A 12249-nucleotide genomic window follows, 5' to 3' on the forward strand; every position below is an offset into this window, starting at 1 on the left:
TATTACCTCCAGATGTTAAATGGGAGACAGAAATACAAAAATACTCACAAACCTGTGGTATATAAACAGGAAAGTCCACATGACACACATAAAATTCTATTTAAGTTACAGAAAGTCTCAGGTGAAAAATTAAGTTTGCATATTCTACTGTGGCTTCAGGTCCCGTTTCTTACACATTTCCTTGTTAAACATTGCTCTGTCTTCAGACTAGAGCATAGTTAACGCGCTGTACTCACTATCATTTGCGATGGTCCAGTTGAGGCAAACAGCTGACTTTTAGGCCACAACATCAGAGCCAATAGGAGGCTCTTAAAGGAATCATATGACTAAACACGGAAGCTTGTGAATCGACGACACTAGAGTGATGTCAAAGTGGTATGCTTCCATTTCGAAAGCGTTGGGTGGATAATGTCTGAAATGTTAAAAGTGAAGAGAGTAGTGTTACATTCTCGCCCTGGTATGTTAGTTAAGAAAACATGCGTGACGCATGATCTCTGCGTATAACTTCTGGCACCTCTAAATTGTTAAGTCGACTGATTTCTGTCTTTTCAAAGGGAAAAATGGGCAGCCAGCTCCTGAGAATTTCCACGTTGAAGAAACATCTCTCTCTACCGATTTGAAACATGGAGAGCTCCTGGTTCGAACGTTATACCTCACGGTTGACCCATACATGGTGAGTTTGACTGTTCTCATTGTAGTCAGGACTCACGGCGATAACACGGGACCAAGGGCTATTTTAGAGCCGCCCCCTCGCGCCCGTCAAAGCTTAGATATGAATACATTTATTAAGGCTCTCACTTTAAAAGAAGCCATTGTTTTACATATTGAAGGTCAGTTCGTCTGTCAGATGACTTTGACATACATAGCAGTATTTTATTACTCTTTTGTGAAGTTTCATGTAACACATTAGACCATTTCATGATGTCAGAAAAGTTTGTTGAGTTCTTCCTTTTGCATTATGCTATGTGTTTCTTTGAAGCTTTTCTAAGTTAGATTGATTTTTATCATCTCCAGTTTTGACAGATATGATAAAAAAAAAAGTTTATCCTTAGTCAAAGTCGAGGTACGCCACTCAAATTAAGAAGTATCAAACTCTTGGTAGCGTTGCCGTATGAATGAGGACACAGGAACTGATTATCTGTTGCCATGGAGACTGTCTGAGTGCATTGATGGCGGAGGAATTGGAATAGTGGAGTCCAGTAAAAGTGAGGCATTTGCTGAAGGTGACATTGTCACCTCGTTCAACTGGCGCTGGCAATCCCACGATGTGATGGATGGTAGCCATTTGCAGAAGGTACGAGATGGTCATCCAGTTATATCAGGCTATGTTAAAATAATAGTATAAATTATAATTACAAGCATAATATATCAACCCTGGTTTAATGTCTGTCATCTCTGCCTGACAAACTGTGTAATCCTCTCGTTCTCTTCTACAGGTTGATCCTAGAATGGTTGATGGACATTTGTCCTATTTCCTGGGAGCTGTTGGCATGCCTGGCCTCACTGCACTTCTGGGAGTAAGAGAAAAGGGTCATGTGATTCCAGGAGCCAATCAGACAATGGTGGTTAGTGGCGCTGCAGGGGCTTGTGGGTCATTAGCTGGACAGGTAAGTAATTTGTCACTCTGTACATTCATTCATTTTCTAAGCCGCTTGTCCTAATTAAGGTCGCAGGGGGTGCTGGAGCCTATCCTAGCACTCATTGGGCGAAAGGTGGGGAAATACCCTGGACAGGTCACTCTGTACAGAGCACTTTTATTCACAACACTTTGATATCTCCTTAGAGATAGAACTTAGAGCAGGCGTGTTGGATTCATAAAACGATAAAACCTGCTGTATTTGTAAAGGCTACAAGGTCTTCATTAAATTAATTCTTCATTTTGAGTCCTTTGAATTTGTACTATATAATTATACACATATTGCTCTTGTTTCACTTTGATGATTTTGTATGCTCAATAAACTGAATGCTTTTGTGTGTTTAAATTTGTGGGATTCCCTTTTCTTCCTTTGTGCTCTAAGATTGGCAGATTGGAAGGATGTGAGAGAGTGGTGGGGATCTGTGGATCAGATCAGAAGTGTCAGGCCTTAGTATCAGAGCTGGGTTTCACTGCAGCAGTGAACTATCGCAAGGGAGACGTCCACTCAGCACTAAAAGAGAATTGCCCCAAAGGAGTGGATATCTATTTTGACAATGTGGGAGGTACTATTAGTGATACTGTCATATCACAGGTACAAATTTCATATCTTACATTAAAAAAAGTTTCTTTTAAAATAAGTAAATAAAAATCAATACAAGGCTCATTGTGAACATTAAAATTCTGCATGCAGATGAACAAAGATGGTCATGTGATCCTGTGTGGCCAAATATCCCAGTACAATAAGGATGTGCCTTACCCACCTCCTCTGTGTGATGAGACTCAAGAGGCCCTGAGGAGCAAAAACATCACTCGGTATGAAAGTTGTAGAAAATCCTTCAGCCACGCACAACTTTAGTTATGTGGTTAGTGTAGCCATAAGCTAGACCAGCGGTTCTCAATTCCAGTCCTGAGGGCCCCTTGTCCTGCACATCTTTGTTTTAACTCTTCATTATCACAGTTAATTGAGATAATCAAGCTCTTGATGATTAATTGATCGGTGGAATCAGGTGTGTCAGTCCTGAGCTCAGGAGAGTTAAAGCAAAGATGTGCAGGATGGTGGGCCCTCAGGACTGGAGGGGAGAACCACTGAGCTAGACATTTAACAAAAACAACAACAACAAAAAAAGACACGACTGCGCTTTAAAAGGCACTCTCCTGTAGATTTTAGAATATGAGTGGGATGTAGATTGATGATCATACAGATACTGAGGCTATAAACTTGACATGTTTGGTACATATGTGGGCCTCAAGAACTTGAAGTGAAGGCATGATTTACCTGTAATACTGATTTGTATTTTGTAAGGTGTCCTGAAGGCAATCAAACTACGTTTATACAAACTCAGACATATAATGTAGTTGTTGATAGCGTTTTTTTTTTTGTTTTTTTTTAATAGAAATTGTTGTTTTGGTTTTAAATTTATGTATTTATTGGTGCCTCCTCTGTGTTTTTGTTGAGAAGTTCAGTGATGCAGAGCTGTTGAGTGTTGGTTTCTTTACACACAGGGAACGGTTTATGGTACTGAACTACATGGATAAGCATGAAAAGGGCCTAATACAGCTGAGTGATTGGGTCAAGACTGGGAAAATCAAGGTAAGCAGATGATTTTATGCAAAATACTTTGCATTCAGTCTGTCACATAGAGCAAAACTGTATGCATCACCAAAAGTTCGGTGCCGGAAGTCAATCATACATGTCTTCCTACATTTGAAGTCTTTTTCTGTTTTATTATTTGTGCCTATCAATGTTTTGACTCATTCTCTAGGTTCTGGAAACCATAATGAATGGACTAGAAAATATGGGAGGTAAGATTATGAATAATAGTTCAGCTTTTCTTCTTTTTTGAATTGTAGTCTCATGTGAAATCAGAGTAAATGGAAATGTGTATTTTTCAGTGGCCTTTTGCTCCATGATGACTGGAGGCAACATCGGAAAGCAAATAGTGAAAATTTCTGACTGATACATGGCACATTGTCACAACTGCATAGAAGGATGCTGGAGGGTTTCTCCTCCTGAGGTTTTTAACATTTCTCCAAGTCCCAGCTAAGTAGCATTAACATAACTTTTTAAAATATAAAATAAACAAATAAAACTGAAAACAATTGTTGTAATTTGTGTGAATGTCTGAATAATTTCCTTATCTGGAAATAAGATGGTCTTGCCCTAATAGCTCCAAAAAAAGTTGATCATGAGTTGATTCAGGTCTCAAACATTTTAGAATGTGTCAGTTGAAAGGCGCGTATGACAAACACACATAATTATGAGCCTGAGTGCATTTCAGTTGACTTTGGCTCTACCATATGTTTTGCTATTAACTGTAAATCCCCATTTCTATTACAGTACATTAAACTGTTTAAACTAGTTTAATGGTTATGATTCACAATTAAAACAGTTTTAACAAAGATATCTCCACACACTAAGCTACATGTCTTACTGGTTTATTTGATGATATTGCACAACAAATACAGTAGTGGCGACCGTGTTATTTTTGTATATTCTTAAATGTATTCCATGGTATCCAAAGAATGAGGTGTTTCAGTTTTGACAATACATCAAGGTCATTTGTGAACAACAGTTAATGGAAAACAAAGATACTGACAGATAAAAACTCTTTAGTTCCACGTGTCATTGCTTGAATATGAATCTCTTTGGAGTTTCAAGAATGAGATTTGCATGTTTCAACATCTGTGGAGGCATAAAGCAGCATTATCGCCTAGAATAGGGAGAATGACTGTAAACAGTGCAAGATCTAGGTAAGGAGTCTACATAACAAAATCGATACAGGTCATTAAATTAAACATATCGCATAATTTGAAATCAACCAGGGAAATTTAATTCAGTGACATTCATAAACTTCTACCACCTCACCACAAATCTAGATTAACATCTTTACATAAATATGTGACTCCTTAAATCTATCACTATTCGGTGCCCAAACAGACAGCATTTACAAAACAAATGTGTATGAATGCACATACACACGCACTCACGCAGGTTAGTGAAAGACAACTGCAAACAGGCCACTGTTCAAGTCTTTACATTCCTGAGAGACAACAGAGACCTTTAGTGACTCAAATGGCAAAAAAAAAACAAACAAAAAAAATCAAAGAATACACCAGCACCTCTTGGTCACAGCATTTTTGTTTGTTCACACATGTGAAGTTTCACTATAGCAACAAAAACAACTTTGAAAGAACATAATAAAAATGCAGCTTCTGTCCAAAACAGCTGAAAATCCTTTGTAAAAATGCCCATTGTCTTAGTTTTCCATCTATAGTGCATGACTATTTGAGCCACCCATACAAGGCAAAGGACCTGTTAAAGGCAAGGATCGGTCCGTAATCAGTTCCTTGCCAAAATGGACAGCATGTTCCCGATTATTCCCTTATCTAGCATTGTTATATATTCTCTACACCGTACACATGAGCAGCCAAAACTGAGGAAGTCAAATTGTGAAGAAACAACTTCAAATCAGGCGTGAATTGTTTTCCTCCTCATAATTATTCAAAGAGCAAATCCAGCTAAAAGGTCTTCTTAATAAGGATCAGTTTAGGACAGTATGTGGCAAATGCTTGATTACATTCATATTCTTTCGGAAAAGTGGTTTCTACCCTGGGAATGCTCGTGACTTCTGAATATGACTAAGTAGACTGAGACAGAGCTAGGGATAGAAGAGTAAGCTTGCCACCAGTCACTGTTAATCTACTGAAATGTGTTTTGTACAAGAATAGAGAAAGAGTTGGGATACTGAAGGAGAAATAACTCTTTTCTTATGGCAGTCATACCAGAATATTTCATACTAGTGCAAACTCAGCCCACCCAGAGCACAATAAAATGCACCTTTAGTTACAAGTAAAACAAAACACAAAGCAAAGCCAGCTGTTCAGGAACACACTTTGGCAACACTTGGGAAAAGTTTAACATCAGCTGCAGTGTCCTTTTGATAAACCCAGGATCTATCAAATTTAAATGTCATCAGCAATTTCAGCTTAGTTACTGCAACATGACAAGCAACTGCAAGTCGTCAAAGTACTAAAAAAACATGTTATTTGAAATTGTAAAACCCCAATATTTCTAACCTGTGATAATTTGGACCAAATCATCTACCATAATAATGGGTATGCTTCAGTAAAAAAAAAACATTTTGGTACTTTTAAAAATTTAAGAATTTAAATCAAGTCAAGTAAAGTCAATGAAAGAAAAACCAGCCTTAGGTGCACTGTGCCAAATTTTAACAACTTTGGGCTAAACCATCGCTAAACTATTAGGGGTGACATCTCTACTATCTACCTCTGCGATTTGAGGGTAAGGCCTGGAAATGCAGTGATTGCTCACACACAGAGAGGAGAACTTGGCACAAAAAAAAAGATCAAAACAAAAAGTCAGCTGGTAAAATAATGGCTAAGTGAGTGGATGAAGGCTTAATAGCCATTGCCAGAGGAAGAGTGTAGTCGTCAGGAGCCTGTGGTAGTCTTACTGTTGGCACCAAGCCTTGGTAAAGGACCCCTCCAGGCCTTGTACACTAGCAGAAGGCCCATACCCAAAGCCCAGGTGCGTACGGGTGACAGGAAGAAGGCCAGTGGACCATAGGTCTCCAGCAGAAAGTAACAAGAGTAAGCCTGCCAAATTAGCAGGATCAGCATACCCAGGTGCACGGCGAGAGTCCACCAGCGGCAGCCTCGCCGGCAGAAGTGTGAGCGGAAGGAGTTGCCACGGCAACGCTGCTGGAGAGTCCAGCAGAGGTAACAAGTGAGAGGCATATTGAAGAAGAGCAGCTGTTGAGAACAGGAGGGGAGAACATTTAGCCATACAGTGGCACATTCTGACTTGTATTACTTCCCATTCTATACAACCTTACCTGCATGACTCCAACAACATAGGTGAGGCTGCCCTCGAGGAAATGACCGTTTACAAACACACCAAAAGAAAAACAGGCGCCGCTGTGTCCGTCTATAACCTCACCAATGAACCACGGACCTGCAGAGAGTATTAAAGTAAGCAGCACATCTCATTTTATGTGCACTAAATCAGCTTGTGTTTGAAAGGATGCCCTCGAGGCTGACTGACTGACTCACCCAACGCTGTACACAAGTTGAGCAGCAGCAGAGAGTAGTAAAAACTGCTGATCTTACTGACGAGGTGTAGAGACATACATGCTTGAGATGAGAGTCCTGAAAGGGCGTCGGCATGCAGCAAATAGAGATGGAATGGAAAATGGGAAATGTTTAATAAGGTTACTGTCATTCACTCCTCTACAATGTGACGGCTGGCTAGTTATGCCAGTCCCCACCTAATATTTCTGGCAAAAGGATTCTAAGAACCTCACCTCTAACAGAGGGTATCTGCAGAAATCTGAACACCACCAATGCTCCAATGTTAAGCAACACTACCAGCACAAAGGCTATCCTTGCCTGTGGACACACACATACCCATGCACAGATGAGACGTTCATACACCATCATCTCAGAAGATTATCTCCAAAGCAGGAGCTTGTATCAAATAAAATTACCAGGATGTAGTGGTCAGTGAGCAGGATGAAAGACTGCAGGAAGCCAAAGCCTGGAGAGAGGTCTTCCTCCAGCGTGAAGAGCTGCTCCCGCACTATGGAGCGTCCAGCGGAGTCCTGTCGCGGAATAAGGAGACATTGGACAGAAAGCATAGAATAGATATTATTTTATAAAATCATCTGGGGCATGACCTCTTTTTCAAAGGAAATCCTCTCCATTTCCAGTATGTATTTCAAAAGTCATCCTCCAGGTGTCGCTGGATGACCTTAAATTGATCCTTGAAGTATTGCAATCGACACAGCTGATCTGGATCCGAGCACAGTCCAACAATACTAAAAATTTTATTTTTAGCTAGAACATAAAGGAGTAAAATCTCAACGGATTAGAGGCATACGCTGCAGGTCCTGCTATTAGGCTTGCTCAAAACAAGCCATCTCTTATGTAAATCTATGAAAGGATTACCTCCACTTTAACCTTGATGGTGTGCAACCCTGTAGCATACTTGGAGGGGTCCCAGCTCAGCACGTACAGTGGACCCCCAACTGAGTGACCTTTCCCCATAGGCAATCCGTCTACACTGACGTATACGGCAGTGATTGGGGCAGTGGAAAAGACCAAGATCCTGTGGAGTTCCAAAAAAACAGCAGGGCTGACACCACAGCAGGAGTCACTGCACACAACACTGTACTTCATACAGCCAAATACATGACAGTGAATATGACAACAGAACAAGGCCTTATGGGTCAAACTGAATGGTACATATATGGAAAATGAGTTTTGATTAAAATTGGGTATGATGTGGGCTGGTTGAGGGTGAGGATTCATGAGTGGCTTAAGGTACAAGAAGACACACACAGAGATGACACCTGATGTGTGTTGAGCTGCGAATTCGACCGAATGGTTCCAGGCCAGGGTGGAGATACTGCGCCTCTTTAGGGTTGGTAATTAGCACCACAGGCCACTCCTCAAATGTCAGGTCAGAGAAACTCAGCAGGTCATGGTCAAAGGCCAGTATTCTGTACCTGAGAGGAGGAATGTGAAAATGATATCATTTGGCTAATCTGGTAATCTAGTAAATCACCAACTAAGTAAAGAAAACAAATGTCCCGAGATTTTGAGATGGAGGAACGAAAACACATTTATACTTGAATTGTTGAATAGTATCATGAAGGATATTTAAGAGAAAATATTCTTCATCCTATTGTTTTGTTTGAAAATGCAGAATGATGTGTTATTTATGCAATAATGTTTAAAAGCAATTCTTATTTATGAGTGTCCTCTTATTCAGTGCGACTGGCAGATTTCATTCAGGCATCAGCTAACTTATACCTTCTGTTGTCCATCCAGTCGCCAAGCTCCAACTCCAGTGTACCCCCAGAGTGTCTGCTGTGCAGCACGGGCATCAGGCCCCCGAGAGTGTGCAGGTGTCCACACAGGTAGGCTACAGCTGAACTACAACCAAAATATGCCCATTACAGCTATACCACCAATGGAACACGCTATGTGATGTCATCATGTTATCATCATGTTAAAAGAAAACTGTCCACAGAAAACTGATTTTGAACGACAAACAATGAGTTGATGTTTGTGAAAGTGGCAGGAATCATCTTTGGCCATGATATGTCAGAAGCATCTCCAAAAACACTAAAAGGAGAAAAAGATTAACAGACAGAGCTGCTCTATTCTGTATACACACACCTCATCATTGTCCTAATTCCTGGGAAGGGGGAAATGACAGTAGATGTGGTGTAATGCCCAAACCAGATGGACTGATTGCTGCTCCGGCTCTCTTCTCTGAAAGTAGCCAACTCATCCATCTGAGTCTGGGAAATAAAACAATGTCATGTAATGTCAGTATCAAAAAACTGTTAACCATGTATTGTGATTTTTTTTTTGGTAATCTATTACGACGACAATTCTGGTTAATTACAAAACCATTCCAAACAATCAGCTGAATCCCCTTTTTAAACACTGAGTGGTTTTCTTCTGAGGTTTCATACCTGATTAAGAATACCAAAAAAGTTGTAGGGCCGTTTAGGCCCAGGGGTGAGAGTGGCATCAACACAGACAAAAGAGTAATTGCCAAAGGAGGTCCTATGTATGTAGTGGAAAGAGCCGACTTTTTGATTGGCAGAATACTTCCTAAGCAAACAGACCAAGAGTTACAGAGTTAGGTCAAAAAGAAAAACAAAAACGGCAGAGGAATGAGAAGATGTGCCATTCTTAATATTTAAAAATGGCATACATTTTGTTTCATATTAAATCATTCCCTGCACAGACTCAGTTACAGAACATAAACCTTTGACTTCATATGTTTTGATAGCTTTTTTGTAATGCTCAAGATAATTATTAAGATTCAGTATGCAAAATCAACATAAGTCAATTTGTGAGTGTTCATGTCTTGAAGGAGTTAAGTTGGACACAGTTGTAAATTTTAGCTTGTGGTCTAACAGGTTTCTATTTCAGATTACAGCTCTCTGTTCTGAGCTTCAGACTTCCTCATGTCAGGTCATTAGCCTCCTTAAACTGCTTAAATGTGTCTCCAAAAGCTCATCTTACAGCCCAGGACAGAGCACTTAAGTAATGTTTGATTAAAGAGGAAGAAGAAGAAGAAGTAGTAGTACTTTATTGGTCACACACACACACTAGAGTAGTGAGCAATGAAATGCAGCCTCTGCATTTAACCCAGCCTATTCACCTGTGAGTACACTCACACACACTAAGAGCTAGGAGCAGTGGACCAACTCCAGGTCTTTTTGCCAGTGCCTCAGTCAAAGTAACTGACAGGAGTATTAGTCCTAGCATACATGTCTTTGATGGTAGGAGGAAACCGGAGCATCCGGAGAAAACCCGAGCAAACACGGGGTGAACATACAAACTCCACACGGAAAGGACCTGGGAAGGCCGGGATTTGAAGGCAACAGTGCTAACCACTGAGCCACCATGAAGCCCCTCGATAGTAAGTAAATTAGTAAGGCTAGTGAAAGAATTTTCCTGATGCCAACTGTCTTCTAAATATATAAATTGTTACTTTTGTATCACGCCCCACCTGAATGTTTACACCAGACCAGAGAGAAAATACTAACCTGTAGTAGTTGTTCACACTTTCCAGCGATATAATGTTAAAGGCATCTGTAGAGAGCAGAAATGCATGTTGTCATGGTTTCCATTTTCAGGACAGTCTCAGTAATTAGAAGCTTTGTTACACATCAAACAGTCTTTGTGTAATGCAAAACCAGTAACTTTAGATCCAGAGAGAATAATATGAGAGATCTGTGAAACAAGCTTATAAAAGCTCGGCTTCACTTTTCCTACACACACCCTTAGCACAAAACAAGTCCACACTAGGTGACTACTGGAAACTGGGATTAATTAGAATCAGAGGAGTATATTTGCATTAGAGAGTAAAGAATCGCCACTATTTCACATTTTGTCAATAAAGGAAAGCACTATTCAAATATGCTTTGCTCAAACATCCCTATTCAAATCATAATTAAGTCTGTGAATTGCACTAAGGACTATGATTGTATGAATGAAACATACTTTAAGAGTGTTTAAATCTACATGAATTTTGTATGTGATTCAATGATAGCCATTAAACAATTTAAACAATAAAGAGTATACATGTGTTAATGCTGTAATTTAACTCAATGGAATTAACAATCTCTATTCTTTACTATGATATCTCTTCCTTTACACTACAGTCAAAACAGTAACAAACAGGGTCACCATGGTTTCCACGGATGTCAATCCACTTTGTGTGTTCCAAGACCCGCGACCTCTTCAAGACATTGTGATAGGCTTGCCACTCCACCTCATGCTGAAGTGATCCTACTTTGCTCTCTGTTTTGGCATCTGTTAAATCCCCTGGTGAACAGTAAATTCGAAAAAAAATCCCTTTTTGGTTGTGTTTAAGACCTAAGATGGATTGCATCTTTGTATATAACTCCAAAATGTTAATTAAAAAAAAAAACTTGCACAAATACTAAAATTACATATGAGGTCTAAGGCAGTTTTAAGTAACCTGATGTTTGATGATGGATTCTTAAGCACTGCGATGTTATACTTAATATAATGACTTGATTTGGCCTAGGTAAATTCTCGCTGTCCTCTGTTTAGCGTCGACGAATGAGCAGGTCAACACTCATCAAACCTATATACACACCTGTGGCAAGCACAAGAGCTGGCTTGATCACGTCAATCGTTTCCGTACAAAACTTCTCAAAGTCTGGTATACGTCTTGGATCACGAAATCGGCTGATATGAATGTCTGACACCTGCGAAGGGAAACAAGATTTGAATCCCTCTAACTCTATGCGTAATGCTAATAAATCTGATTCCTCTGCGATCGAATATATTCATTCAATTAAAACCCCAGTAAATTAATCTGTCACCACAGCGTTGGCCAGTGTACACTGCAGCACACCGTACCGTTTCCTTAAAACATCAGCTAAAATAATTAGCAGTAGTCAAAGGTCTAAAGCTAGCACGTGATCTTACGGTTACAGATACATTCTATGTTCTAAACTACGCTGAATACAATCAGAGTTGGTTACACAGCGACACAAGATTACAAGTATGACATTTGATCACTTGAGAATTCAGTACGGATGGTGCGAAACGATACTTCATGGCATTTGCTAGCAGCGAGTATACAACGATTGCTAGTCGAAGTAGGCTAACATTCCCTAACTACACACAATAACATTGAAATTTTTGTAACGCTGCGGTAAGAGTCGAACATGATTATCATGAACCCCGAGCTCATTGGATCTATATAGAATAAGCAAACCCATTCAGAAATAATTTGCCGGTAACATTACACAGTCGCTATCAGGAAACTATATCGACTCACCTGCACAAACCAAAATATGTTGTCCAGTTCTCCGCCGGGATAGGGTATGTCACTTTTCTTGGATAGCTCATCACCGGTTTGCTCTAGGCTCCGTTTAGGATGCCAGGAGGTATCGTAGATGTCTAACACCCAGGAAGTGAGACACGCCAGCAACAGCCCGACAATGACCAAGATAGCAAAGAGCCTGAGCATCCTGGTGCAGTGGAAGTGAGAAAATGCACTACTGCGAGAAGTAAACACCTGGAACAACAGA

The 12249-nt window shown here is 40.1% G+C and overlaps 2 protein-coding genes across 6 annotated transcripts; one reads left to right on the forward strand and one right to left on the reverse strand.

Moving 5' to 3' along the window:
• Positions 1-372: 372 nt before the first annotated feature.
• On the forward strand, positions 373-3668 carry ptgr2 (prostaglandin reductase 2). Of its 4 annotated transcripts, XM_030786200.1 has the most exons (9): positions 373-457; positions 555-673; positions 1103-1294; positions 1437-1607; positions 2019-2228; positions 2328-2449; positions 3140-3227; positions 3400-3439; positions 3530-3668. In XM_030786200.1, exons 1-9 carry the CDS (start codon positions 409-411, stop codon positions 3592-3594), a joined length of 1056 nt encoding a protein of 351 aa, XP_030642060.1. In that variant the 5' UTR covers positions 373-408; the 3' UTR covers positions 3595-3668. The 4 variants fall into 4 exon arrangements, with proteins under 4 accessions (XP_030642060.1, XP_030642063.1, XP_030642062.1 ...); XM_030786203.1 differs by lacking the exon at positions 2019-2228; XM_030786202.1 differs by lacking the exon at positions 1437-1607.
• Positions 3669-5812: 2144 nt separating this feature from the next.
• On the reverse strand, positions 5813-12249 carry tmem62 (transmembrane protein 62). Of its 2 annotated transcripts, none has more exons than XM_030786579.1 (14): positions 11997-12249; positions 11307-11418; positions 10871-11008; positions 10228-10273; positions 9142-9283; positions 8840-8964; positions 8471-8593; positions 8008-8163; positions 7604-7763; positions 7144-7257; positions 6961-7045; positions 6710-6805; positions 6493-6611; positions 5813-6409 (listed from the first exon to the last, which is right to left on the reverse strand). In XM_030786579.1, the coding sequence occupies exons 1-14, from the start codon at positions 12186-12188 to the stop codon at positions 6089-6091; spliced, it is 1929 nt and encodes a 642-aa protein (XP_030642439.1). In that variant the 5' UTR covers positions 12189-12249; the 3' UTR covers positions 5813-6088. The 2 variants fall into 2 exon arrangements, with proteins under 2 accessions (XP_030642439.1, XP_030642438.1); XM_030786578.1 differs by having other exon boundaries at positions 6925-7045.

Source organism: Chanos chanos, chromosome 10 (genome assembly GCF_902362185.1).
Source record: "Chanos chanos chromosome 10, fChaCha1.1, whole genome shotgun sequence".
In the NCBI taxonomy this organism is placed as follows: Eukaryota; Metazoa; Chordata; class Actinopteri; order Gonorynchiformes; family Chanidae; genus Chanos; species Chanos chanos.